This window comes from Acanthochromis polyacanthus, chromosome 17 (assembly GCF_021347895.1).
Source record: "Acanthochromis polyacanthus isolate Apoly-LR-REF ecotype Palm Island chromosome 17, KAUST_Apoly_ChrSc, whole genome shotgun sequence".
Lineage (NCBI taxonomy): Eukaryota > Metazoa > Chordata > Actinopteri > Pomacentridae > Acanthochromis > Acanthochromis polyacanthus.
The window spans coordinates 28,803,680-28,826,463 of NC_067129.1; the positions used below are offsets into that span (position 1 = coordinate 28,803,680).

Here is a 22,784-nt window from a genome sequence, read left to right on the forward strand (position 1 = left end):
CCTGAGGCAGAGGTGTGGAAAGCAGGAAGCCTGGGTAGGCATGGGGGCTAGGACTGACCGACTGACTTGGATAAGTGGACCCAGTTGGGTGGTCATTGCCGGGCATGTGCACGCCGACTTGAGGTACGGTAGTCTTCACTGGGGGGGTCGCACTGGGCAGGGTATAGTCAGACCTTTGCACTCTGTAGCCTGGTGTTGCACCCGTGGAGACATCATAGTGGGATGAAGGCTGTCTTTGGACCTCAGGGCCTGGGAGTGTACATGCGGGTCCTGGAGTAGCACTCTGATCCGTATAAGGTGACAACATTGGGGGAGGGGGGCTCTGAGATGGCTCCTTACTCACATGGTGGAATGGAGTCGGCTGGTGAACAACTTGAGCTGCAGTGGGACTGCCTCCTTGTGTCGATGGAGAATCTGCACAGTTCTGCCACATTTTTACGTTGTTTTCCTTCTTTTTCTTCTTACCGCTCATGTAATTATTGACAACAGCAAATGTCCACTCCGGCGTTGGTCTCTGCTCATCACAATCCGGGTCATGGCACCAAAGATGTAACCCACAGGGTCTGCACGTCTGCTATATTTGGCGCCCCTCCACAAAACCTGCGTAGCTCTGCGTTGTGTTTCAGTTGTCTTTGGGTGCAGGGTGTCATGCAGAGAGAGAAGAGGAGCAGACGGCAGCGGTCTTAATTGTGACTGAGACCTTTATTGTGGCCAACTCGCGCACATACAGCCTTCAACAGTCCAAAAAAAACACAGAATATCTGGCGAAACATGGCGCCCTCCACCGAAAACGAGACCAAACTACGGTGACCTATAAAGGACAAAATGTTAGAACTCCTTGGCTCAGTTAAACAACATGCAGTGCTAGAGCATCACCTAGTGGTGTGATTTAGTTACTGCCCTACACTACCATCCGGTGTTTTCAGCTGTTTCTGAACTTCTCCAGTTTACGTCGTGGAGCAGCATCACCATGACGACGGTGGTGGTGACTCGTGTCTGGCGGTTCTCTGCTGCTGCTTCCTGTGGGACCTTCTGACCGCCCACCACTGACCCTCACCTTTACAAACGCTGCTCTCTGATTGGCTGATTGAGGCGGTTTGTGTCCTTTAACTTTGAGCTTTTAATCGTCTCACCTTCGGCTCCAAACTAATCGTCTGTGGATTTTATGAACGGAACAGAAGGAAACTAAAATGTGAGCGTTGATGTGGAGCTGCTGTAATGAAACAGTTTGACCACATGAGGGCGACATTCAGCCATTAAACCATCAGGAATCAATACTTACCTGTTGATCAATGATTCCATCCATCCACATTCAAAGCTCACTTTTCCCTCCAGCAGAATAAAGTCTGTGGAAACTGGATGATGAACTGTTTGGCTCCACATATTAAACATATTTAATATTTCACTCTTGAAATAAATAAATTAGACTTCAACAAAAGTCAGAAGAATAATTTTCCTCCTCAGACAGCTGCATCCATCTGGACCAGAACAGAAATGATTCCACAGAAACATTTAGAACGGCTGAATTCACTGTAAATCTGTATTTGACATTAAATGTTCAGAGACACATTAATATTAATGTGTCACTAGTTTGACTTGTGGTGGAACACAGTTAAGTTGTGCAGCTGATTAGGACTCACTGCTGCTCACATTTAGTTTGTCTTCATGGATTCATTCAATCCTGTGTCTAAAAGACTGAAAGCTTCCAGGTTTTAGTGACATCTGGTGGACAACTGAAGTCATAGCGACCTTCTCAAAGCTGGACTGAAGCACTGACTCTGTTTCAATCCCATGTCAGCAAGAAAAGTTCAGAAAACACTGTGTTCATTCATGTTTCCTTCATTTACACATTAAAATCAATGATGCTTGTTAGACTCTTAGAAGTTAAACCAAGTTCTTTGTTAAAATGAGTAAAACTTTATTAAAACCAACAAAAACTAACATGCAGACACACTCACCTCTAAAAGACGTTCCAGATGAAGTAAAGAATAAATGTAAATGACAGAATATGAAGCGTTAAATGTTGGTTCAGGTTCATTTGGAGCTTTAAGCTTCATTTAAAAACTGGACTAAAAGTGTGGAACAGATCAGAGATCCTTCCTGCTTTGTTTTGTTCTTTAGTGTTTTATAGAAAACCTTTAAAGCTGATGGTTTATCAGTCATTTGGGGACTCGTAGGATCCATCAGGAATGTTTATTCAGAGGCCAGAAGTTCCACTATAAACAGTCTGTTGATACAGACACATATCTAAAGAGACACACGTTTATTCTTCATTTGGACTCATTTCTAGCTGACTGTCAGGTTTCCAGTGTTGACAGGGTCACTGGTTTGCTGTGCAGATTGTCCTCATGTTTGGAGCGTCTCAGCGTGGATGAGGAGTTTTTCCTGTGTTCAGAGCAAACACCACACCTACAAATAATTGTAATTTCTAGACCCATTTAAGAAAGAAAAACATAGTTCAGTAATTAAAACACTAAATGTAGGACATAAGAAGCATTCCACCTTATTTGATGCTCTAAAATCTAAATGATCCCAAACCTTTGATCACCGTTTACTGCTTGTATTTACCATGAAAATCACCAAAATACTCCAGATTCACTCTCCAAAGCTCCATCTGCTCACAGCCTGACATTTCAGAAGAACAATGAAGCATCTTCTAAAGCTGATATGGAGTCAAAGCACTCAGAAGTCAAACCTCTGTCAAGCTGTCATCGGCTCATTGAAACTTTCTGAACCGATGAAACGCTTCAAAACATTTAATAAATATTATTAACAAAAAAAGATATTTATTCTTGGATTGGGACATAAAAGCATTTAAATTTTTGATCCATATTGAATTAAAGTGTTTTGAAAATATACAAGACTTGATTTAAAATACGACCTGTCCTGGGTGTCCCCTGCCTTCGCCCGAGTCAGCTGGGATAGGCTCCAGCACCCCCCGCGACCCTAATGAGGATAAAGCGGTGTATAGAGAATGAATGGATGGATGATTTAAAATAAAATAGCATTTATTTATACAGATTGTTTTTACACCGTATTAATTAAATCACATAAACTTGTTTTTGTTTCAAAGATTTATCACAGCCCAAACTAACATATAGTTTTCTGTTTATTCTTAAAAGTCTAAAAATAAACAAAGTTCTTCTTCCTTCTCTATAAGAAGGACCAGTAAACTCACTGCACTGATGCACTTTATTCATCAAGTTTTTTATTTTTTATTTTTTCAAGTGATTCATTAATGAGAGAACCAAATTTAATGACAATATAATCTTTAGTTATTCTCACTTGGATGTAAATAAAACAGAATTATTATTATGAACCAACAGTAACACTGAATAAAATGACTATTTAACAAGAGAACAGACAACTGATAACAGATATAAATTTCTCCTTGAGAGAAAATCCATCATTTATAAATTTATGTCCTGGTTATGAATGAACGGTTCCAGATTTCTGCAGTTAAAACAGATTTACTGAAATCTGTGCATCTAAGGTCTCTACTGAGTGACTGTAAAAAGACACAACAACAGAGAACACTAAGAAAACAGAAACATTTACAGACAACAACAGAAACACAACAACTGACCCAAACTAAACTACACACAGCACATCACAACTGTGGACGTCAGAGAGGACAGGAGGAGACAGTATCAGTGGGCGGAGCCAAACTCAGAGGCCCCGCCCACATCATGGATGTAGCTGTTCATTAATAATAGTGTCAGTGACAGAACAAAACATGGAAACTATTATTTAGCTCATAGTTTTAATGTAATAGTGTTAAAGTGTTGAAGTTTCCATCTCAAACATAAATGTTTCTTCACACAACATGATAAAATGTTGGTTTAATATCAGAGGACCAAATCAAATAAGACACTAATCCCATGGAATAAATAAGAATTACTAGAATAAAATAGGACCTGAGCCTCTACTGTAATCATGTTCATACGTAATCAGATATGGACCTCAATAAATCAGCATCATTCTGGTCTGTTTATGGAACAGAAATACAGAAAACACTTTTTTTAATATTCACATTTATTGAACTCTCCTTTTACAAAACATGTTATGAACAGCCTGAAATCTGAGTTAAGCAAGTTTCAACAAAATTATGCTTCAGTTTCATTTACACATGAGCATGACAACTCAGGGGTGCCCCCTCTGTGCTGCTGCGCTACCGTTGTTACCACATCTCTAGGACCTAACTGTCCCATCAAAGCTTTACATGACTCTAATTAAAGGCTTGCAACTGTCTTTCTTCTTGTAGTTCTATACTAGTACTAGCAAGATTTACTACTGGTGATTTGTATCATCCAGTACAGACAGAAGGTTATTTGTTTATTCATAAATCATTTCATAATGCTCATGATGTGATAAAAAAAATAATTTGTTGGAATTTATGTTATTAATGAATATTTCATTTTCTTTTTTGTAATGGTGAAAAGAGCAAGATTGACATAAATCCTCACAGACTCCCTGCAATGATACTGACATGCCAATGTCATTAGCACAGTGTTGCTCACCTTCTTCACTGGGGCAGGGAGGGGTGATGGTATGGGGAGACTGGGGTGCTGCTGACTCATCATCATCAGCTGCTAAAAGGGGCAGGGGCAGTGATTTAATATGAATACCTTCCTAAACGTTTCCCTGCACTGACTAAATGTTGATAAAATGTAAGCTAACACTAATCTATAGCTAGTTGGTTTATTTCACCATGGACATTAGCCTAAACCAACAGGCTAAATTCACAGACTACTCACCTTTCTTATTGAAAAACTGGCTCAGAGATTGTACACCTTTCTTTTCTCTCTCTCTTTCCTTTCTCTTCTGGTAACCAGATTTTTGTTTTTTTTGACAACATTGTGGCCACACAGCAGCGACGTCTGTTTGGCGCATCTCCTGTCTGATTGCAATTAAGCACCGTTAGTGAGTGACGCTAAAGCGGACCAAACCATTTCACGCAGATACAGGGGGGTGGTCAGTCAATATAGATGTTTTCTTTTTGTCAATGGATATTCAACTTTTAGTGCAATAAAAACATAGCGAATATGAACTGTATTATATTTTAAACACACAATAGTAAAATACTGCGCTTAATATTAAGTTTAATAATTTAATTTTTTTCTACATATTTTTTGGGGCCCCTGTCATCCATGGGCCCTTGGAATTGTCCTAACTTTTCACCCCTTTATTTGTTTACAAACATTGTGACGTTTGTGGGCGGGGCTTATGCTGGAGGCAAAAGCGGAGCGAGAAGTCAAGCAGGACTGGGAGTATATAGTTTGCGCTGGGAGTTTGCGCTGCAAACTCGAGCATTTTTAACCCGTTAAACTTAAGTGTACCGCCGGCGGTACACTTGCACAGGAATTTAAAGAATGTCCGAAGGTTGCAAACGCGATTGTCACATGGACTGCACAGATTCAGATACTTGTTACCAGCAGTCAAAAGACTGGATTTTCCACTGTTAAAAAAAGTCATGCACAAATGCAATGGGGGATGAAGGAAATTTATTTCCTCAATTTTAAAACCAACAACACAAGATAAAAACAATCTCTTAAAAAATAGACTAAAATCCTACTAAAATCTATAGAAAAAAAAAAAACAGTCCCGTTGGGGGCATCCGATCAATAAAACAGAGCACACGGGTCTTTTTGAGGCTATGCTTATCTTGGCCGGTGTGATAGTCCTTCAAAGGGAATATTCTCTGGGGAACAGGCGACGCAGGGCGATGAGTGACGAGCCGCACACTTCCTCCTTGGCCTCCGTACCTCCGAGTCCTCCTCACGGCTGGTCCGACGAGATGCAGCGTCACTCAGTTTTCGGCACACCATAAAAACAACCAACCACACACCCACTGCTGGGTAGGATGGTTCACGTCCCTTCACTTATCTGGGAATCTGCGTTGTCTCAATCCTCCTCGGCATCCGTCGCTCACTTCAACCCTCCGTTCCTGCCTCCGTGCAGCCACGACCCGACTCAGTCCGCCTCCGTCCTCTCCCCTCGAACCAGCGCTGCTTACTGCATGTAGCGTGGAGTTTCTTTGGCTCGGTCACTCTTGTGTCGCTCCACTTGGTTCCCCGTCTGTCCCCAGTTCTACTCACGGCTGCGCTGTTACTCCTCTGCTTGGTTTCCCCCTTGTGCGCTCCGTTAGTCCTCCGCTTGGTTTCCCCCTTGTGCGCTCTGTTAGTCCTCTGTTCGCCTCTTCCTGTTGCACATGTGTCCCTCTTTTCTGCATCAGCTCAGGTAGCTCTGTCCAATCAGTCGCGGTCTCCGCTAAATCAGTCCCAGCTGTCTTCACTAATTACAACTCAAAAAAGAAAAAAAAAAAAATCACTCCACCCAGTAACATGCACACTCAAAATAAACTCATGCAACTACAAAATAGAAACATAACAAAATAACCACCACAAACAAAACCATGCAACTATAAAATAAAAACCTAAACAATTAAAATAAGCACTCCAAACCATGCACTAAAATACAAACTAACAAAAATACAACTGATACTGTGACACGATTATACAAACACTATACGCCAATGGAAAGCTTAGATTCTCATGAATCCGCCGGTATAAACCACTTTCAGATGTGATTACCACAGCGGGTGATATAAACACATTTGTCCGACAAACAACGAATATCCATCCATCCTTTCTCTACACACGGCTTCAACGTACACAGCGCGACTCACATTTGCGGGTTCATTATTACACACAGATGAAAATATTCCACAAAAACGGCCATAATCCAACCTTGGACATCCAGACGACACAAGCCAGTAAACTATTTTGTCCAAAACATGTCTTGAAGTCGTTATATAATCCACGAATCGGTCGTTTTCAAGGAAATGCACCTGGTGATGCGCGTCCAATATTCCCTGTATTTCTCGTCATATTTAACGGGTTATTGTTTTTGATTGTATTTTTTTCTGTGTCTTGTTGTGTCCTTATGGTGTGTGTATTTGGACCCAGTGTCTGGAATAAAGCTGAATTGAATTGAATTGAATATTTTTTATTTACAAATAGAATATTAGCGATTTTTTGTACTGAAAATGGCTGGAATTGACTGCAGCTGATCGTCTCTGTCCAGTCTTTTCGCCTCAGTGCATTTAACCACAACTGTCTTCGTTCCCTCTGAGCACGAGTGTTCGGTGGAATCCTATAAAACTTTAATTTGCGTTCGCCAATGTCATTCCTCCTATTCTGGCATCCAAAAACACAGCAGGACGACATTTTAGAAAAGTTGATAGAGCCTAGTCCCTCAGTCTTTCGCCTTTCTCTCCGGCCGCGGGCTTCCTCTTTTGCCTCCAGCTAAAGCTGTGACGTCATTCGTGACGTGGGTCATTAAAGGGTCTATACGGCGCCCCTGTGACAACTTAAAGATCACAGTGGATCTACAAAGGAAAAAATGTCATACGGCACTGAAAAACAACATATTTAACATCCTGATTAGAAGAACTTGTCAGAATCTAGAAGTTATTTGTAATGTACACACATTTCCACATCTGTGTAGTAATCCTGACCACCTGAACTGACTCACTACATCAGACAAACTAAAGTGGGCGCGACATAGAAAGAAATAAAAGGAAATGAAGGAAATTCAAACTTTAAAAAAATTCCGAAAAGTTGTGGCAGTGTGTGATGGACAGAGTTCCACCAAACCAAGACTTTCTACCGAAGCTGAGATTTACTGACATCAACACAACAAAAGTACTGATGCTGAAATGGGCTTCGAAACACTCATTAATAAATCCAAAATTAAATGTTAAGCAAATTGCTCAAAGTAAGTACAGAAATAAAATGTTCAATACAGAGAGTTTTTTTGTTTCAAAATGATTTACTGAGACATGAAAATAATCATCTCTGTTGGACAACAAAGTCATAGAAAGTCAAATGAAAATAAAATGAATAAACACAAACAGTTCAGTCTGCTAAAATCAGGATCAACTCTGGCTGCACAAAAACCTGATTTTCTCTGGACAATAATGTGTGAAAGTCTGTCAGCAGTTTGTAAATTCACTGCTTCCTCTCTCATTTCACACTTTGTGCAGCTCAAATGCTTTTAGTTAAAGTGAGCGTCAGAGGAACACCACATCCTGATTTAACTCTCAACCTTTGACTGGAAAAAGACACAAACACCACATTTGGCTCCTGGAATAATCACAACTTCCATCTTTGAAGAGGAACAAGTTTACAAGGAATCATTGAGAAGGATTTGACAAAGAAACACATTTAATCCATGAATGTAAAACATGTTTGTGAGGGACAGAGTCATGGAGAGACTCAACCATCTGTTCAACACTGTTTCTGTACCAGGAGGAGACTCTGGAGACTCAACTCAGCACATAAATACTGAGGAACCAGGATACCAGAACCCAAATCCAGGATAGAGAGGTTCAGTGAATGTGGTGTTGAAGGTGTGGAGGTGGATCAGAGAGTCAGAGGAGACTCTGTAGAAGGACAGAGTTCCAGCATCAACGTCCACATAAACTGAAACTCTGTGAGAGACTGAGGAGGAACTGATGGATGTTAGACTGTTCTTGTGCCACACAGCGTAACCATGATCAGAGCAGATCAGACTCCAGGAATGATCATTACATCCAAATTGACAGTCATCACTGTCTCCTTTCCTTCTGATTCCTCTGTAACTCACTGATACATGAACCATTCCTCTCCACTCCACCTCCCAGTAACAGCGACCAGTCAGACCAGTTCTACACAGCAGCTGCCACCATTCAAACCTGTCTGGATGATCAGGATACAACTGAACCTCCTCCACAGCTGTCACTTTCCTGTTGTTATCAGACAGTTTCAGGAATTTGTTTACTGTGTTTGTGTCGACTGTGAGTTGACAGGAATCTGATGGAGAGAACAAACACAACACAGCTGCAGTTATTGATGGATCATGTGATCAGTATTAAAGCTTTGATGATGACCTCAGAGATGTGACACTTTGAAGATGCTTGAATGTGCTGCTTTGTTTCCATCAATCCATTAAAACACACTTACACTTCCTCAGACCTGGTGTCAACCATCGGACTCCAGCAGGCGTCACCCTGAAAGGAGGAGGACGGTCAGAGCAGCAGAGACTCTTTCAGCAGCACACATGGACGTTACATGGCTCTCACACTGTTCCACTGATAAAGGACCAGTCCAACATGGAGACACAGACACCTGAATGCAGCATCTCTAAAGTCCTGTCCTGTGCTCGTTACGTTCCAGCTCAGTTTACGCTCATTATTCACCTTTATTCATTGATGCTTCCTCTGTTCATGGAGCTAGGCTAACAGCTTACCCTGCTTCCTGTCTTTGAGCTAAGCTAGGCTAACAGTTCACCCTGCTTCCTGTCTTTGAGCCTTAGCTCAAAGACAGGCTAAGAGGTTCCTTGTGTATAATGCCAATGTGCGAAACTACATTAGCGATTTCCCCTGAATCATGGTGTGTAGCTGAGCAAACAGTGTTCTATTGCATCCTCTCTTTGTGCTAAGCTAGGCTAAATGGTTCCTCAGAGTCTGTCTGTACCTGAGATTTTCCAGTCTACAGTGTGGATCCTCCACTTTAGCTCTCAGCATCTCCTCTCCTGAGTCTCCTGGATGGTTGTAGCTCAGGTCCAGCTCTCTCAGATTTGAGGTGTTGAAGCTCAGAGCTGAGGCCAGAGAAGCATCAGCCTTCCTCTGTGACCAGACAGCCTGACAGCCTGCACACACAAAACAACACAAACCTGATGGACAACACTTTTATGGATGTTTCTAACTCTGTATACATCTGACTTCAAATACAGCACTGAGTCCTGCCACATTCAGAAATACTCTGATGACACTGCTATCGTGGCATGTATCAGAAATAGACACGAAGCTGAATACAGAGATCTGATAAGTGCCTTCAGTGACTGGAGTCACAAAAACTGCCTGCTACTCAACACTTCAAAGACAAAGGAAATGATCATAGATTTCCACAGATCCAAACCCCCTCTTCAGCCAGTGAACACTTGTGGACATGGAGATGGAGACATCATATAAATATTTAGGTGTCCACCTTGATAATAAGTTGGACTGGTCTACAAACGTAGACTTCATCTACAAAAAGGGCCAGAGCCGACTTTATTGCCTCAAAAGACTTCAATCACTCGACATCTGCAGTAAGATGCTGCAGATGTTTTATCAGTCTGTGGTAGCAAGTGTCCTGTTTTATGCTGCAGTCTGCTGGGGAGGCAGCATAAAACAGAAGGATGAAAGGCGTCTGAACAAACTGATTAAAAAAGCTGCTCTGTGGCTGGAATCACAATGAACACATTGGAGGATGAGGTGGAGAGACGGGCACTGAGCAAGATGGAGGCCATTCTTACAAACATGGATCATCCACTTCACATCTGCCTCAATAAACAACAAAACATCAGTGGACGGCTCCTATCCCTGCGCTGCAAGACGGAAAGATTTAGGAAATCGTTCTTGCCATCAGCAGTCAGGCTATTCAATTCAAAATTAAACAGATAAGAACCCAGACAACTGAATTTCCTTTCGGGGATGAATAAAGTGATTCTGATTCTGATTTGTTGTCTTCTTTGTCTTTCAGCTACATTTTGGTGCAAATTTGATGCATCTGAAGCAAATCAAGAATCAATCTTACATTTTCTTTCAGTTTCAAAGTGTGAGTCCTGACCTGAGAGCTTCCAGTTTACAGTGTGGACTCTCCAGTCCAGCAGAAAGACTCTCCACTCCTGAATCATGCAGGTTGTTGTTAGTCAGGTCCAGCTCTGTCACACTGGAGGACTGGGAGCTGAGGACTGAGGACAGAGCTCCACAGCTTCTCTCTGACAGATTACAGTCACTCAATCTGAAGAGACAAAAAGCAGATTTACTGATGAAACAGCAGGAAAATAAAAAAGTATTTTCAGTCTCCAACTACTTACAGAACTTTCTTGGAGGCTTTGACCACTGGCAGCAGCCTCAGAAGAACATCCTCTGAAGCAGAGTATTTCTTCAGGTCAAACACGTCCAGATGTTCTTCTGATGACAGTAAGATGAAGACAAGAGCTGACCACTGAGCAGGAGACAGTTTATTTGTGGACAGACGTCCTGATCTCAGGGACTGTTGGATCTCTTCCACTAGAGAAACATTGTTCAGTTCATTCAGACAGTGGAACAGATTGATGCTTCTCTCTCCAGACACATCCTCACTGATCTTCTCTTTGATGTACTCCACTGTTTTCTGATTGGTCTGTGAGCTACTTCCTGTCTGTGTCAGCAGCCCTGGTAGGAGATTCTGATTGGTTGGCAGTGACAGACCCAGGAGGAAGCGCAGGAACAAGTCCAGGTGTCCGTTTGGACTCTGTAAGGCCACATCCACAGCTCTCTGGTGGAGATGTTGAAGTTCAGGTTTTTGTCTCAACAGTTTAGACCACCAAGACGTTGTTTGTTGTTCTTCCAGCAGGTTGATTCCAGAGTTGATGAAGGTCTGATGGACATGAAGAGCAGCCAGAAACTCCTGAACACTCAGATGGATGAAGCAGAACATCTTGTCTTCCTGTTTCTGTCTTCGCTCTGCTTTGAAGACCTCTGTGAACACTCCTGAGTACACTGAGGCTTCACTCACATCGATGCCGCTTTCACTCAGATCTTTCTCATAGAAGATCAGGTTGCCCTTTAGCAGCTGTTTAAAAGCCAGTTTAGCTAATGACTTAATGTACTGAATCCTCTTTTCTGGACCATACTTTTCTTTTGTGTGATCAATCTGAAATCTTAGAAACTCTATGTACATCTCAGTCAGGGTTCTGGGTAGATCTCCTCCCTCTCTGCTTCTCAGCAGCTCCTCCAGAACTGTAGCAGTGATCCAGCAGAACACTGGGATGTGGCACATGATGTGGAGGCTTCGTGATGTCTTCATGTGGGAGATGATGCTGCTGGACTGCTCCTCATCTCTGAATCTCCTCCTGAAGTACTCCTCCTTCTGTGGATCGGTGAACCCTCTGATCTCTGTTGTAGTGTTGATGAGGTTTTGAGGGATCTGACTGGCTGCTGCAGGCCGTGTGGTTATCCAGAGGTGAGCTGAGCGCAGCAGGTTTCCACTGATAAGTTCCCTCAGCAGGACTTCTATTTTAATTGACTTTGTTATGTCAATGGAGCGAATGTTGTCATGAAAGTCCAGATGAAGGCGATTCATATCCAGTCCGTCAAACACAAACAGCAGTTTGAATCTGCTCTTCTTGTAGCTGCTGTTTCCTGATGACTGCAGAGCTGTAAAGATGTAATTCAGAGCCTCCTCTGTGATGTCTTCAGTTTCTGGGATACAGAAATGAATGAGCTCTGCCAAACGAAACTTTTTTCCCTGCAGTGAATTCAGGGCACGGAAAGTGAATGGGAAAATAAGATGCACGTCTTGATTGGTTCTCTCTTCGGCCCAGTCCAACACAAACTTGTGCACAAGGAATGTCTTTCCAATCCCTGCAATCCCATTGGTCAGCACTGTTCTGATGGGTATGTCTTTTCCAGAAGGATGCTTGAAAATGTCTCTGGGTTCGATCCGTGTCTCTGTGTCTGATGGCTTCCACACCTTGTCAATCTGTAGGACCTCATGCTGTGTGTTGATGTGCACGTCTTGGCCAGCAATGATGTACAGCTCAGTGTAGATATCAACCAGAAGCTGCTTATCTGCTGCCCACCCCTCTGTTGTAACCTTAAACGTGTCCTGGAAGTTTGACTGAAGCTTCTGTTGGTAATATCTGATGGGATGTGGTTCTGGTACCGGAACAGTTTCATCTGTGTCAAACATGAAGGGAACAGTGTGAGGTGTGGTCTACAGAAACCTCTGTTGTTGTGGGAAAAAGTAAACACAAGCAAATAAAAGGAGCTTGACTGAAACTGACTGAAAGAGCAACTCTAAAGGACTACCCAGATGGTTAACCATCAGGGAAAACAGGACAGGAATTTGGATGGAGGCAATCAGAAAGTAGGTGAGTTTCCAAAATTCCAATTTAAGCTGTTCTTAGAGTTCCGATTAGGGCAAGCCCCTTTAGACAATTGTTGGGCTGCTGCAGGTACCAGTGGAATGTAGACAGCTCACCATCATCCAGCTCATCCAGGATGTTTTTGAGGAGCTCTGACGTCATGGTGGCTCCCTGATAGAGTCAAAGAAAATGTCAGCAGTTAATGAACAGTTGTGTTGTTGGTGTGCTGGAGGTTGTTGTGTAGCAGCAGGACTGCAGTTAATCGTACAGGATCACTGACAGCAACACTGAGAGGAACCAGCAGGGGGCGCTTACTGCTGTCTGTTAAATATTACTCATGGAAGTCACTCTGCAGTCACTGGACCACAACACAAAGATGATCCCACATCAGTGGTGTAGTCTACGTGATACGCAGGTATACGCCTTATACCCATTAGAAAAGGTCCCAAAATTTCGTGTAACCACTTAAATATGCGGAGAGATACTTATCAGTATGGTTTTTGACATAATGTTCACTTTCCCTCCTCTGTGTTATGAAGCGGGCTCTTTTTGACCATAGGGGCTTCCGTCAGACGTGACATGAACCCCACGTAAACTACAAAGGAAGCAGTGAAGTTGTATGGCGAGAAAAAAAGTGTACGACTTTGAAGAAGATGGGCACGAGCCAACAACCTAAAATGGTCCATATTCAGGAATCATATGATGATGTTAAAGGAACGCAAACAGTTTTGAAATCATCACTTAAAAAGTTATTGAAAGTTAAGTTGAGGTGTGGACTATTGATGTAATTTGTGCATGAATGTTTACATTTTTCTGATACTAATGATTAGGGGTGTAACGAAATGGTCAACTCACGAAACGATACGAAATACGAAACAGGGCTCACGATACGAAATACTCATGATATGAAATAAAGATTAAAGAAAATCCCTAACAGTAGGAAGTTATGCAAAAATCTCATTTTCTTTATTTTCTTCCTTATGCAGACATACAAAAAATAATGCTGCATCAGTACAAAATAAATGCTCTTTGAAAAAAACAAAATTGTAGCTTCTGCCCCTAATTTAGACTACAGTGTAAATACAAACATAATCTCAAAAAAGTGCTTTGTTGTTGTAATAATTAGGATAACTACATTCTTGAATAAAAAGGAAAACAAATAGCAGTCCTAGGAGCTGCAGTCTAGACCTGTAAATGTCTGAACTGTGAACTAGTTGTACTCGCCGAAGTATACGGCGAACTGTAGTGCCATATTTTGCACACAGTTTTCGTTTTATCTGCAATCTTCTCACCGTTCTCTCGTCGTTTACATAGGAAGCCAAAATAGGTCCACACAACCGATTTATTTGACAAAGGAGCATCAGCTAATGGGCTGCACAGTGGGCCTGGGATCTTCCTGCATGGAGTTTGCATGTTCTCCCTGTGCATGCGTGGGTTTTCTCCGGGCACTCCGGCTTCCTCCCACAGTCCAAAAACATGCTGAGGTTAATTGATTACTCTAAATTGTCCGTAGGTGTGAATGTAAGTGTGGTTGTGTGTCTGTATATGTAGCCCTGTGACAGACTGGCGACCTGTCCTGGGTCTCCCCTGCCTTTGCCCGAGTCAGCTGGGATAGACTCCAGCACCCCCCATGACCCTAGAGAGGATAAAGCGGTGTATAGAGGATGGATGGATGGCATCAGCTAATTCTTTAACCTTATCTTCCTCTGTTTTGAAGCGAGTGTTTTGCTACAAAAATCATCAGTCTCAGTGGTATTTCGTGTGTCTTTGAATTTTATTTCATCATTTTTTATTTCGCAAAATTTTTTGACACGAAAATTCGTTACACTCCTACTAATGCTACTAATGATGTAATGATACAAAGCTGGTTGAGAGTCGGCAGTTACTTTAGTGCCTTTTCATGCTTCAGTGAATTTTGTGTTTTTGAGCCACTTTTTTGCACTTGATTTGTACAAGTATGTTATTAATTTATTCATTTTTCTTTATTTGAACTTGTTTGTCTTGTCGCTGGCTGTTCAATGGCTAATTAAAGTCCAGCTGTTTTTGACTGTTATACATCTTGTGTTGTTTACAATACATTTAAATTTAGATAATACATAACCAGTCCTTCTTGATCTCAATCATATGTGGACGCATTACTGAGCGTGGTGGTTCTTGTGTGGGACCATTTTGGAGTAGCTGCTACCGGACAGATGTTGCTCCAGGGCAGGGATGTATGAGGCTGGGAGGGAAAAAATCAGAGCATACCCACGAGAATAAACTAGACTCCACTGCTGTCTCAGACTACTACACTTTGACCAACAGAGGCTCCAAATAAACATGAACTCTGATCCTTCACAGAACAAGTCCAGGACCAGAATCAGACCGGAGTCCAGGACCAGAGTCAGACCGGAGTCCAGGATCAGAGTCAGACCGGAGTCCAGGATCAGAGTCAGACCGGAGTCCAGGATCAGAGTCAGACCGGAGTCCAGGACCAGATTCAGAAAGGGGATCAGCCCATTTAAACAGCTACGTATGTCAGTATTTAAAGAAACGAATTAGAAATATCATATAAAGAGCCTCAAAGAGGTTTTCAGTGATTTAACTAAACGTTCCGCTACCAGTCAGGATCCAGGGCCTTGAAATTGCTCATCTATTTATAAAATGTTGTTTTCCGTTAAAAACATCTGGAATTCAATACTTCTGTAGTCTGGTTTATCTTCAGTCACTCTGGTCTGATCAGTGTTTAAAGCCATTTTTCCAAAACTCAGAGCTAAGACATATGGCTTAAAAAGAATTCATCACCGTCCAGGATCAGAGTCAGACCGGAGTCCAGGATCAGAGCCTCATATCAGGTTTTATAGTTTTGCACTGAGCCTGTTCAGAGTCCAGACCAAACACTGACTGCTACTAAACAGCTCATTACTGCAGTAAATGTCTCTGATGGACTCCGCAGCAAACTGTTGTGATGCTGATTTCCATGAGACTGGATGTCAAATGGAGGCTGAAGCATGAAAACAGCTCTGAGGTCTGGACCACCAAGCAGGATCTGAGCTCATGGAGGAACTGCAGCTTTACTGTCATGAGGTTTTGTTTTCTCAACAAGAATTTCCTTCAGGTTGAATAATTTTCTGTCTGAATCAAAGAGAACCAAAGTTCCACTCACTCAGCTTCTTCCTCTGCAGCTCTCTGCTGTCTGGACCAGGTCTGAGAGAAAATCCTCCTCTGTGTCTGCAGGCTGCCGTCACTCTGAGACACAAAGAGCAAAGATCAGCTGCTGCACTTCTACTATCAGTCCAGCAGATGGAGTCATGGAGCTGCAGAGACTCACAGAGAAACCAAAAGTAAAAAAGACACGAAGCAGTTTGTATTGTGAAGAAACAAAGAAACATCGGCAGCTGATCAAACTGATTGACTGAGGTCAATAATCTAATATAAATATTGACTGATTGAAGTCAATCAATAACCTGATAATCATATTGATCCATGTTTAAACAGCAGTCATCCACAGTTTGTGGTGAAATAAGAAGTGAACATGTAGAAACATGACAGAGCAGAAACAAACAGCAACATTAGTGAAGTTAAAGCAGCAAACAAAGCAAACTTACACTTTATTCAAAGCTCTGAAGAAGAAGAAGAAGAAAGTTTCCAGTCCACTCAGACAGGTGATCTGTTTACTGGAACCAGTCAGGACTCCACCTATGAGGAAGCAGCAGGCAGAGTTTCACAATAAGAGCACATTTTACAGGCTGATTCTGACTGATTTCATGTGACAGATTATTTCAACATTCAACCTTTTTAATGTTAAAGACCAACAAATGGACTGAGTCTAATTCAAACCTGACTGAAGGCGCAGCAGAGTCACAAACTGCAGCTTCTGATCAACACACTGCTTCCTCCAGCAGCCACAAACTGACCGTCCACCCACTTTACTCTGATTTCTAACCACTGATTCAGGATCTGGAATGTTGGACAAGCAGATGGAATAAGTTCTGATAATATGAAGAAAAACTGAGGAGTCGTTTAAAGATTAATCTTTGAGCCACTTAACAAAAAATCAAATCAAACAGATAATCCAGAAGTCAGCTGGTGATATTTTGTGAACCAGGTGTAGCTGCAGGTCACAATAATAGAAAACTAAACACATAGAATATGAAATCTGTGGACACTGCAGTAAAAAGATGATTTCAACTGAACTTTCAGAACTGAGCAGCAAGTTGTATCATAAAAACCTTACTGGATCACAGGAAGCAGCTTAGTTTAGTTCTTCTGCTTTTAAAGGCTTCAAACTGGACTTTAACAGCATTCTGTTGACACACCAACACACTCATTCATTCACTTTAACACAATACAGGAGAAATTATTTAATAGAAAAGCCAGAATTTTTTTTTTCCTCATTCTGTAATTCACTCAGAATCTGCACATTCTAAAAGTAGATCCAGTAATCTGTGGTTGTGGGTAAGTTGAGAACATTTCAAACCTCCATAACTCTCTTTATCTTGCATCAGGCTAACACCAATATTTCTGTGGAAGCTAAAACTTGTCATAGCTGCTCCATCACTTCTGAAAGTTTAGTTAAACTTTCTTTTCATCTCATTTTTGCGATGAAGTATTTCATGTTAAAGTATTCTGCAAATGATGTTTCAGTTCGTGTATGGTCGCTCTTTCACTTTTCTATTTCAAAATAAAATGAGAAAAGACAAATAATGGTTTTGGGGTTTTTTTGTGTGTTTTTTTTTTTTTTTTTTACCAGTTTTCAGGTTTAAACATTTGGAAGCTGCACGCAGAACTGGAAATCAAAGTCAGAACTCGTGGCAACTTCACTTCTCTGTCCCAAACTTCACAGATCAGGTCCTTTGCCTTCCATTCTTATTTAATATTGTCAGCAGTTAACGTGCTCTGAAATGACGGTTAAGATGGAGGACTAAACGTGTTTTTATTGTTTTCTGAGGGACTCGTTTTGATAATGTGGTCTCAGTTCGTTCTGATATATTTTTTCAGGTCATGCTGATGTTCTGGGGCCTGTTTCACGAAGCAGGTTTAGGGAAAACTCTGAGTTTGTTAACCCTGAAATGAGGGAAACTCAGAGTTTTCCGTTTCACAAAGCGAGGTAACTAACCAGGGAATGCGGGTGGAAATTAGCATTTTTGCTATAACCAGGTACATTGCATCTTTCCTTTTGGTCAATGTAAAATTGTACGCTGTCCCTGTATAAATAAATACATACCATACCATACAAAGAGGGGTAACTTCAACTCTCGGTCAGTTACCGCAGTAACAGACTCTATGACTCTAACCTGGTTGCCAGCAGGTTTATCTGAGAAAACCTCCAGTTTCTCTCCGTCTCCGCCCTCTTTCAGCCACACGCTGTTTCATTTCCTCATTCATTCAGTCAGTAAGCGAGCGAGTTTTGGTGTAGAACAGCTTTTATTAACGATCCAGTGGATAAAGGAGCAGCATTACTGCACAGATCATTAAATATTCGTCGGTAGATTGTTATCAGACCGAGCATAAATGTTCTCACATTTCTGGACAATTATCGGTTTGAGCGGTACCGTTTCGTAATCGTTTCAAGTCCATAATCTACATAAACAACCTTATCCGTCCTTACATTTACATTACCAACCAGTCATGCTCTCACATCCAGCAGATATTGTGTGTTGCGCTGCGGTTCTTTGCAAATGGAAGTTTTTATATCATGTCAGAGATGCAGAGTAAGACAACTGTATGGAGGACAGTCAGAAAAGTTTTCCTGATCCTGAAACGACTTTTACTCATTGTGCATGGGATTGCAGGTGAATGATGTAGAGATCTGTTACATTCATTTTAAATCTTATTCTGTTAATGACATTGTGCTGCAGCCTCAGACTGGGATCAGTCATTTTAATTTCTTTTAGGATTTCCCAGTGTGATTGGCTGCATAGATGCACACACATCCCCATCACAGCTCCCTCACATCATGAACAGGAAGTCCATTCACAGCATAAATGTGCAGGTAGGCTACAGGTAGACTGACTACTGTTTCTAAATGTTAAAGACTGCATCATAGTTCAACATCTGTCATTCTCTGCACTGTCCAGATCATATGTGATGCTGCATACATCATTTCTAATGTGGAGGCCACGTGGTCTGGGTCTGTTCATGACTCCAGGATTTATGGAGAGTCTAACCTGAGCAACAGACTGCAGCGTGGTCAGCAGCATAAAGATTTTCACAATAGAATTCTCTTGTCTCTCTCCTTTAATATATTCTGATGTATCCACTATACATTACAGGAGAGTTTGATGGCCTTCTGCTGGGTGACAGGGGTTACCATGACAACCCAGGCTGATGACCTCATACCCTGACCCTGAACCAGGCCCCCAACAGAACTTCAACCGAGCTCACTGCAGGACCAGAGCCCGGGTGGAGATGACCATAGGCCTGCTGAAAGCCCGTTTCCAGAGCCTACGTCTCCTCAGGGTGACCCCTGAGAGGGCCTGTGATATTACTGTGGCATGTGTTGTTCTTCATAATATTACCACTATTAGAGGAGAGCAACACCCTGCCCTACAAACTGAAGACCCAGATGATGAGCCCATCCACCTGCAGCTATCCAGGACAGCAGAGCAGTCAGAGACACCGTATGCAATAATCACTTTAGAGTTTAAGTCTCCATCATCACCACCACAGCAAATAAAGACATGATACACATTTCATTTGCTCTTCTTTATTTCCTACAAATAAAACAGATAGTTCAGTTCATGTTCCAATAGTTAACATAATTCACCTGTGACCATCACCACCTCTAACTTGTGCTCCAGTATTTCAATTTCCAGATCTGCCCTCCTAATCTGTTTTTTGGATTCTTCTCAGCAAATGCAGTTTGTAAATCTGTTTTACTGATAACTGGGAATACATAGAGGACATTCAATTATACAGTTGCACATGAATTCCACAGAATGAAGCTCTGGTGTTTCCTGAACATCCATCTCACTGTGTCAGTCTGTGCAGTGGAAGCTGAGGAACCATCCTGCTGCTGTCCAGCCATGCTCTGTTAAAAAGGATGAGAATGTGCAATACTTCAGTGTAGGCTAAATGTCACACTCTATATTCCACCCAAAGTCTGAATGAGAAGAGAACTATCAGTAACATCCTCTGTATGCCTTTCTGGATCCCCCTCTGTAAAGGCAGCAGACACAGTTTCATCCTCTTCATCCTAGATCAGTGACATGTTTCAGTAAACTTAAACTACCATTTGGAGAAATCTTTGGAGTGTTGCCTACTTACAATTACAAGATATATATATATATATATATATATATATATATGCATCCATGACATTTTATTCCACTGTTTTACAGGCATCTGCTTTCTTTCTGTTGGCTGAGCAGAAGTCTGTGTTAGTTTAAATAGGCTTAATTATTTAACAGGACATGATATGGATGCAGACATTTAGGCTATGTGTGGATAAAACAACTGCACAGTCAAACAGCCACTTAATATTTAGGCTACTTTACAATGTAAAACATGATCAACATGAAGTACCTCCATGAGATAATGCCGAGGTCTGACCTGTTTGAACAATGTTTTTATATTTCATCTTAAGCTGCTGTCCCGTCGGGATTTCCTCTAAATGAAATAACTTCATATTCTACCATTCAGACAGTTATTCCCTGTAATATTATTACGATTACAAAGGACTACATTTAAACTTACGCACTGATCCGGGCTGTTCTCCACGCCGTCTCTCTCTCTTTTGCAGCTGCAGCGGTGTTGCACTTCTTTCTAAAAACGTGATCAAACTCGCCATATGAGCGCATTAAAAACTTCCAGTTCAAAAACGCAGCCTTTTGCTTCCCCGTTTCCATGGTGACTCGTCGAATCGGGGTTCCATTGATGCTGTCTTTACAGAGTTGCGGTGCACGTGCTTAACTCCGGGTCAAACTACTCTGAGTTGATTAAACCAACTCATATCAGCCGTTGTGAAACCGAAAACTCAGAGTTTTCTATCTCAACGTAGATCAACTCAGAGTTGTGGAAGAAACTCAGAGTTTGTAAAACCTGCTTCGTGAAATAGGCCCCAGATGTTCTGCTGCGTGCTGTTCTGATGTTCTGTTTGTCAGGCTGGCTGCTGCCAGGCATAGATAGTGCCTCCCCTCCCTTTCTCTCTTTCTCTTTCAGGGTGGCTCAGCAGTGCAGTGGCAAAGACAGGTGTTCCCCATCAGCAGCGCGCCAGCCGAGATTAGGAGCAGCTGGAGATCATTCAATCAAGCACACCCTGCCTCAATAGAACCAGACGCCTCAATATAACCAGATGCCAGATTGTGACACATTGTGCAGACAATCTTGCCAGTTTATTCACGTCATGCTCAATTCTAATTTCCGTTGTCTTCACCTCTCCTAGTTGTGGCTCCACGTGCTCCTAGTAGAGTTCCCTACTCACCATCTGCACCGGACTCCAGTCTTCATCTCTGCAAGAGAGGACATCTTCCCAGACCATCACACAGCTTTCCATTCATCCACTGCCTCCGTTGCTCTCCTCCACCTGGCCCTGCACTCTGGTCTCCTGCACGGTGAACCATCCCGAGCGTACCTGATACAATTGTGTTTGATACTGTCATAGATCGTAGCGTTTGCTCCCGTACTGAGCAGTCTTTGAAGTAGTTGCTAATCGTAGCATTCCCTCGAACGTAGAGGTTATAGTCATTGGTTGTGTAACGGCCAGGTATTTGATAGCCCAGCCTCACTGTTTATTTCCCACATGCTCGAGTAATAATCATGTGTGCGTCCTGCTCACGAGTACACGCCCCGTTTTTTTTCATCTCTTACCTTATTCGTCTGTTGTTCGCGTCACCACTGAAATTGCCTCCTTCCTCCTTCCTGGAGAATGGCAGCTGTTTGCTGTCTACTGGGGTGAGCAGACGCCACTGTTGCGCGGCCAGTGGACTGAGCCATCTTGCCCAGGGAGCGATTTCGGGGACCAGGAGGGACTGATAACAGAGTGCGGTAGTACGAGGATACGTGGAGTAGGAGAAACTTGCAGAGAATCGGAGAAAACCGGCAAGTAAAGAAACAAACAGCCTGGTTCCTCTTCTGCTTCTGCGACGTCATAGCGCCTGATTGGCGTGTCGTAGTGACGTTCCAAACCCGATTAACGTGAGTTTATTTTTATATATATTCGACTATGTAGTCCGGCATTAGTGGCAATATATATAATGAGTACAAATAATTATGATAAAAGAGAATGTATTTGCTTTGCCCAGTGCCAGTGTGTAGCCTCTGTTGGGTCTGACTTCTGCGTAACGTGACACGGGTCACGTGATCAGTACCTGTGAGTTGTTTTTCTTTCTTTTTTTTTCTTTCTTTATAATGATATGTTGTCAATGCAATATTTTTATACTTATCTTTTTTTGTCTGCAGCTCCTTTACTGTTGTGGAGCTTTGTGTGTGTGGGCTGAAGGGCACCAAGGAAGAAAAGGACACTGGTGGGGGGGAGAAAACAGGAAAAATGTGTTGAAAGTATTGTCTGTGGCCATCAATGTATTCAATATATAATGCAAACTTGATTTCTGTCTTGTTGCTGGTTTTTTTTTATTGTTTATTATCTTTGTGACACTCTCTAAGTAAAGGGCATGCATAGTGTTGGAAGTGTATGGTCCTTGTGTAACGGTGGGTAAAACAAACAATAGTGTAAATAAGATAGTAGCATATCCTATATGTTGGGAGGGATACCCAACTGGCACCCCAGTACAATAACTATAGAAGGGAAGATAAGGTCAAACTGTTACATAAAAAAGTGGCACCCCAGATGGGACTTGAATAGAGTGTTGCACTGTATGGAAACTTACAACATCCATAGAGAAGAACAAGTAATGTGATAAGAA

The 22,784-nt window shown here is 42.1% G+C and overlaps 2 protein-coding genes and 2 long non-coding RNA genes across 5 annotated transcripts in view; 3 read left to right on the plus strand and 1 right to left on the minus strand.

The window, feature by feature from the left end:
- Window positions 1-22,784, plus strand: part of LOC110971795 (NLR family CARD domain-containing protein 3-like) — a 203,123-nt gene that overhangs the window by 117,201 nt on the left and 63,138 nt on the right.
- LOC127530658 (NLR family CARD domain-containing protein 3-like) lies at window positions 3,977-21,616 on the minus strand. 2 transcript variants are annotated; one of them, XM_051937971.1, is made up of 9 exons: window positions 21,344-21,616; window positions 16,527-16,617; window positions 16,085-16,167; window positions 13,056-13,110; window positions 10,906-12,751; window positions 10,656-10,829; window positions 9,519-9,693; window positions 9,006-9,052; window positions 3,977-8,855 (listed from the first exon to the last, which is right to left on the minus strand). In XM_051937971.1, exons 4-7 carry the CDS (start codon window positions 13,099-13,101, stop codon window positions 9,660-9,662), a joined length of 2,100 nt encoding a protein of 699 aa, XP_051793931.1. In that variant the 5' UTR covers window positions 13,102-13,110; window positions 16,085-16,167; window positions 16,527-16,617; window positions 21,344-21,616; the 3' UTR covers window positions 3,977-8,855; window positions 9,006-9,052; window positions 9,519-9,659. The 2 variants fall into 2 exon arrangements, with proteins under 2 accessions (XP_051793931.1, XP_051793932.1); XM_051937972.1 differs by lacking the exons at window positions 16,527-16,617; window positions 21,344-21,616 and having other exon boundaries at window positions 16,085-16,191.
- On the plus strand, window positions 18,228-19,614 carry LOC127530707 (uncharacterized). Its single transcript, XR_007937390.1, has 2 exons — window positions 18,228-19,110; window positions 19,194-19,614. It is a non-coding gene; the product is annotated as an uncharacterized LOC127530707 (long non-coding RNA).
- On the plus strand, window positions 21,853-22,542 carry LOC127530696 (uncharacterized). Its single transcript, XR_007937379.1, has 3 exons — window positions 21,853-22,056; window positions 22,164-22,231; window positions 22,321-22,542. It is a non-coding gene; the product is annotated as an uncharacterized LOC127530696 (long non-coding RNA).

Excerpts from the sequence above, each read along its gene's own strand:
- LOC127530658 (XM_051937971.1), bottom strand. The coding sequence starts at position 13,101 with ATGACGTCAGAGCTCCTCAAAAACATCCTGGATGAGCTGGATGATG. Across the intron at positions 12,752-13,055 it reads CCTGGATGAGCTGGATGATG|ATGAAACTGTTCCGGTACCA; the intron begins GTGAGCTGTCTA and ends TGTTTGACACAG. Across the intron at positions 9,694-10,655 it reads TGTAAACTGGAAGCTCTCAG|GCTGTCAGGCTGTCTGGTCA; the intron begins GTCAGGACTCAC and ends TTGTGTGTGCAG.